Source organism: Hydractinia symbiolongicarpus, chromosome 1 (assembly GCF_029227915.1).
Source record: "Hydractinia symbiolongicarpus strain clone_291-10 chromosome 1, HSymV2.1, whole genome shotgun sequence".
NCBI classification, from domain to species: Eukaryota; Metazoa; Cnidaria; class Hydrozoa; order Anthoathecata; family Hydractiniidae; genus Hydractinia; species Hydractinia symbiolongicarpus.
The window spans coordinates 19,279,986-19,286,364 of NC_079875.1; the positions used below are offsets into that span (position 1 = coordinate 19,279,986).

Genomic DNA, 6,379 nt, shown 5'->3' on the forward strand with positions numbered 1-6,379 from the left:
TTTATAACCCAAAGATCGAAAAAATCTCGATCACTGTCGAGGGTGAGCCTAATGAGCTCTACACGCACGCGATGCTCCCGAAAGATCCCCTCGAGCAGATCGTAAACTTATTCGGTAGCCACGATTCGGAGGTGACGATTGGGCAGTTCTTCACAGAGAGATACGCCCTGTTTGTTGATTTCCGAGCATCACCTGATCATAGTCTCCACGGTTCCGGAAGGCAATTACAGAGATTGTCAGACGGTATAACATTGCATATGACAAAGAAGGCAGACGGAACAACCGGGAATATTAAATGCTATGTTTTCCTACTTCAGGATGCTCAGCTGAACATCTTAGATGGCCGTTATCACTCTGTGGAATACTGAAAATAAATGGTAGTGACCACAATTTTGTATTTACCCTATTGGATAAATACAAAATAATATGGAAAACAAGAGCTGTTCAAAGTGTAAAAGGAGCCTTTTACTAGATGCATTCAAGGTGACGAAAAATGGTCAAACGACAAAAACATGCATCAAATGCCTCGATGTTAACAAGGCGTCACGGGAACGTACAAAGTGCCCGCATAAAAAGCAGAGGGCCCTGTGTAAGGAGTGCAAGGGCAGTCAAATCTGCGCACATGAAAAAAGGAAATCCAGGTGCAAGGAGTGCAAGGGCAGTCAAATCTGCCCTAACGAAAGGCTGAGGGCCCTGTGTAAAGAGTGCAAGGGCAGTCAAATCTGCGCATATGAAAGGCGAAGATCTCAGTGTAAGGAGTGCAAGGGCAGTCAAATCTGCCCTCACGAAAAAAGGAAAGCCCTGTGTAAGGAGTGCAAGGGCAGTCAAATCTGCCCTCATGAAAGGCGAAGATCTCAATGTAAGAAGTGCAAGGGCAGTGAAATCTGCCCTCATGAAAGAATAAGATCCTATCGCAAGGAGTGCAAGGGCAGTCAAATCTGCCCTCATGAAAGAATAAGATCCTATTGCAAGGAATGTGGAGGCGGAGGCATTTGTGAACATCAAAAAAGGAAATACAGGTGCAAAGAATGCAAGAAGGTTAAACAATAAATGGCAACTATCGGTGTTCTTGTGGCTGGTGCTGCGATAAATGCATTAGCCTTTAGCGGATCAAATTTCGTGTTCAGTAAACTCGGTGGGCATGGTGAGGCCGAGCGTAAAAGGCACGACAAGGCGATTGAACAACTGCAAGCAGCTCAGCAACAGTGGGTAAGAGATCGGCAGGCAAAGATCGATTGGTATAACCATCAACGAGAGCTGAAAAGGCAAGCTGGAGAGAGCTTGAAGGAGCTCGATGAAGGCATGAGGGAGTACTATATCGCAACGATCGAAAAAGCTCCAAAACTATCCGATTTTTACACACCTTCCAAGCAACAACAAGACGGCGAGCTGACGTTTATCGTAGGATCCCTAGCCCTCCTTGGTTTTGCAGCGTACAAGTTCGCCTAGCGGCCGTGTCAGCGGAAGGGCGAAGCCCGTCTCCGCAGGAGCAGGAAAAGCCTCTACCTCAGGACGGTCTTTACTTGTACCTGCTACAACCGGGAGAAGAGCATGGTGATGCGAGAAGACGTGCTACTGACGCCTGGTGGAGCAAAAAGACGTATAGACTCGACCGCATCGAGGCGGGTAGCCGTCTGTTGTACTATCTTGCAGGTGGGCCCGAACGTAGTTTTGTTTCAGAAGAACTCATGGAAATTCCGGAAGATGTTCAAGTACCTCCCGAGCATGTCAAGGAGTGGCAAACTTCGCGTAGTTTTTGTAATCTATCAAGGTTACAAAAAAAATCCTAGATCTCGGCAAGCTCCATCAATCTCTGATGCGTATAATTACAACCTAATCAAAAGTGCCTTGGACGTTCGGCATTTACTTTGATGCATCCACGCTCTCGGAGCCAGTTGTAATGTACAATGGCATTTGGAGATTCTGCAAGAACGACGAGTTGACCGTTGGGATGATCTGTTAACTTGTTGCGAATCTTTTGCGCTACATAGCCTTGTTGCCCACATATAGCGACATACGGATATTCATCGTCGTTATTCTTTTGGATTATAACCATCCCGTTATCCTTTCTAGGGTCTTCAAGGTGAGGAACGGCTCGCTTATGTAGTTCTTCAATTTCTTGCTCATGTACGGCTATCGTTCGATCCAAGTCGTCAACATCTTCCTCTAGGGTAAGAATTTGACGATCTTTGTCCTCCAAGTCGTCGTTGAGGAGAGCCAGCGCCGCTTGATTTTCTTCTACAATTCCAGCAAGCTTGCGGATCTTTCGAGGTAAAACCTCTTCAACAACCCAATCCAAAAATGGTGCTGCTTCAGGTCTGCCACACCTCAAGAGGAAGTAATAAAGGCCTGGTTCCGTCAGTAAAACTTTATCTGGTTGGGGGTGGACAGATCTGTCCACCCTTTGGAGCTTAACAACAGCGTCGTCTTTCCGTATTTTGTACCTGTTGGGAACATATCGCTGAATAGCTTTTACTCCCGCTTCCCGCTTATAGGCCGCGGCTCTTCAAACATCGGAGGCAACGATGCATTGACCTTTATCCTGAACAAAGAATGATCGGACTTGGTTTTCTTCAAAGTAATCAACCACAAGAGACATTTTGCTTGTGAGTTTTTGGAATTCCGGGGATCATGTTGCATGGACGGTGCTCGTGATTTTGAAACAGCATGTGCTGTGGGTAGTTAATGTGAGCCATAGGTTCACATTAATACTTACCTCGTCCCCAGGGCACCATCTAATGGGACGAAGCCGTCGTGCTATATGCATCTATAAGTGCTCGCAGTCTACCTCGAATATCGGGGTCTCTTGTATTGCTTTCCATCCACTTGTGTCCCTCGAGAGAGATGAAGATATCGTGGGGATTGCCGTTGTTATTTCTGAGCTGCTTGCGGGTTTGTTTAAAACGGGCTGGAAGGGATCTGAGAAGACGATTTATCTTGGTCTCATTTTGTAGTTGTGGAATAATTCCAACCAGGTTGCTTGGGACAGAACTCATCACGAGGTCCAATAACGAACACCAAGCTGAGGAAGCCATGGATATTTTTTGTATAACTCTTCAATATCCCGAGTCGTGTTTACCAGTTTGCTGTCAGCGTCATCATTCACTGCATCTATCAGTCTGTCATGGGCTCTCAAAAGAGCTTGATACACATCTTTAATTCCGCTCATCTTTTCTTTAAGATCCATCTTTTCTTATATATCAAGAGTCTAACTTGCATCCAACAATCTTGTAACTTCTAGGATGCTCCAGTCTTACTTACAAGCAAGCATGCTTGGACTTCTTGAGGTGAGCCTTAATAATGGAAATTTCTTCCCTATTTGGAAATACATCGTTCTCTTCATGAATGAGCTCAAACTCCTTCCGATTCTTCGGATACCAGACAAAAAGCTGTTTCATTTGATCCCTTACTGTTATTGGGATCTTCTTATATCTTTGTGTTAGTAGCCAGAGACTGTGTTTGCGATGTCTACCCGAAACAGCTAGTTCTAGCAACGCACCACGAGTTTTGTCGAGACTCTCGTCGGCTATCATATCGTCAACGATAAACAACGTCTCTTCGCCCGCCAGCAATGACGACAGTTTTTGGATCCACTCGAACAGCTGCTCCTTGGGCTCCACCAGGAACACGTAGTCATCCCTCCATAGCGAGGATCTCTCTTGATAAGTGTTGTTCCAACGGAAGGTAGGGCAGAGAATGACAATGTTGTCAAAATGCTGCCTATACTCGTTCTCAACCAAATCCAGGACACGCTGCGTCTTGCCACAGCTTGTCGGTCCAGTAAAGATTGCTGTATGCGGGTCTTTGACAATGTCTAGAGTCATTTTATTCTGAGGGTATTGCAGCGCTTTGATAGATGCCTTGGGCAGACATAAACCTTGTAGATTTACATATGCTTTGGTATGATAGATGCCGGAATCCACCCCTTTGCTACCACAAATTCCCGCGAGCCTCGACTCGCTGAAAAGTAAGCAAACATCTTCAGCACGTCGCTGGTATCCATCTTGGTGCTGGGGCTAGAGATTCCCAGAATTTTCTTCCTGGTTATGGCGTAAGTGAACGTAAAGCCTAGGTCCACGACTGTTTCATAGATCATGTCGATAATTTCTTTCTCCTAGGGTGTCACGTTAGAGATCATTTATTATATCCTATTTCATCTTAAAAATGTCAATATCAGGTTGACGCTCTTTGCGTTGCTTTTGCGTGGGTTGAGACGGGCTTCGCCCTTCCGCTGACACGGGCGCACGTACTCCCGTGGAGACGCTAGGCGATGGCTCTGGGGTTTCAGCAGGCTTCTTACGTATGTAATAGAATGCCACGCAAACGGCAAGTACGGCAGCGAGACCTCCAGCGCGATAGAGATATACACTGTCCGGGAACTTGTGAGGACTTGCGACAGGTTCCTGATCATCTTGCGAAGTACTTTTGCCCACGTTCTTCTGTAAGTCAGCCCTGTTCTTGCGATTCCATTCAGCAAGTCTCTTGCCAGCAGCAACACGACCATCATTCTTCATGGTTATGACTTGGTTAGATTGTTCTTCACTTATTTATTTACTTGGAGACTTGCCCACATGGGTTGGAAAAATAGTGTTTTAAACAAGTTTGGGCTAAAAATTAAAGTTTTGTAAAGTTTTGAGCTTTACAAAATTTCCTCGTAGTGGCCCCGACGAATCAGTAAATTTCCGACTTTTCTAATAGAGCCAAGTTTTGCTCAAAATTATCCCATACCTTCACCAAAGACCTACAGACCATCGTGTAAAGTAACGATGGTCTCTCTTCGAACCTTTTAACAGCCTGAATGTAATGGCGCCTGCCGCGTTTGTGTAACGAACTAAGCAAAACTGGAAAGAGACTCATTCCACTCTCCACAAGTACGTGTGAGATAACGAGCCTACACAAACTCCCGTGCCCATCTTCGAATGGATGGATATTAATCAAGTCCATAAACAACCTCACCGCGTTCCATATCGGATCGTCAGTCTCTGTAGAGTAGTATCGATCCAGGGCGTCTGTCACTAACCTTGGTATTGCAGAAACAGGGGCAAATTCGTGAAAACCAGCGAATACCTTAGTCGTCCTGTATTTCCCTGGCAGCACGGGTTTGCCGCCCCTGTGTTTTTCCCCGCGCATCATGATCTCATGGATAGCTTGGATTTTGTCAGGCGTAAGACGTCCGCAGCACTGCATCCATTTTAGAGCGCGCATAAAGTTTATCATCTGCCTTTTGAAATTTTTCGTCTTGCCGTCAAGATGTGCGTCTTCAGGATCTTGCATCAGGTTCCAAGTCTCAGATGCTGAAAAGTTGGGGTCCACCTCCCCTTCGGATGTGTAGGTTCCGTACGCGAACAGGGCTTCCCACTCTTTTAGAAATTCCTCTACGTATGCGTGGTTTTTCCGCCTTTGCGAGAGTTCGGCTAGCGTCGCAATCTTTCTCAAAACATTCTGGTACTCGTCTTTGTCTGCCATCCAATGCTGCTTTTTCAATCTCGAGTTTTCCATTTTGTTAAGTACATGGCTGCAAGTAGGAAATGGTTAGCGACCATTGACATGCACTTGTAATCTCAAGGAGACATATCGTTTTGACATATTTTCCGCTCACCCTTCAAACCGTTTCTGCCAGCGTATCCTATCGCGTTCTTATACAGTGTCCTCACTAAATTACACGCTTGTGGTGGAAAGTGATCAGCTTCTGGTGTCAGGATTACCCAACCGCGTGAGTGGGAGTCACCGTAGATACCACACCAATCTGTGTACCGTGCTCTTATTCTGAGCATTTTCCCCCTGCTTACACTATCAATATTTTCACGATTGCTCATGTGAAACTTCGAAAGACTGTTTCCCATCTTTTTCTTGCAGTTCGTCATCTCGCTTTTCATCTGTTTTGGACACATGAGCTAGAGTGTGATTAATGGTATGAGCAGCAACCAATAGTGGCGCTAGAAATTTTCCAAAGGCAGAGTACACAAGGATCCCCAAATCTGCCATGGAGTCCTTGATAATCGGATCTTCCGCGATGTCTTTTTTCAGACCCTCCGCACTATCGAGTTGAACAACATTACCTACAGCCTTCGCGTACATGTTAATCGCCTGTGAAGATAGTGCCTTGGCGGTCTTTTCTCCCTTTTCGTGGAGCTCTCGTTGAATGAATTCCGCATACGCTTTTTCGATCACCTCATCTGGTGCCTTGTCAGCAAAGCTTTCAGTACATTTATTCGGCAAGAGATGCTGTTTGCCTTTGCGTATAGCATCTTTCAAAGCTTGACGTTTGTCGATAGGTTTTTCTTTGGCTTGAAAGGCTTCCGCAGGTGTGTCTACAACATCAAATATAGCTGTAATCTCACTCATCTTTATTAGAAGCCTTCTATAGCGCAAAAAGCAG

The 6,379-nt window shown here is 45.6% G+C and overlaps 1 protein-coding gene across 1 annotated transcript; it reads left to right on the forward strand.

Annotated features, from left to right (window-relative positions):
* Window positions 1-426: 426 nt before the first annotated feature.
* Window positions 427-1,050, forward strand: LOC130659794 (zinc finger protein 420-like). Its single transcript, XM_057461079.1, has one exon. The coding sequence runs from the start codon at window positions 427-429 to the stop codon at window positions 1,048-1,050; it is 624 nt and encodes a 207-aa protein (XP_057317062.1).
* The last annotated feature ends 5,329 nt before the right edge of the window (window positions 1,051-6,379 follow it).

Coding starts and splice junctions, on each gene's coding strand:
- LOC130659794 (XM_057461079.1), top strand. CDS start 427: ATGGAAAACAAGAGCTGTTCAAAGTGTAAAAGGAGCCTTTTACTAGAT.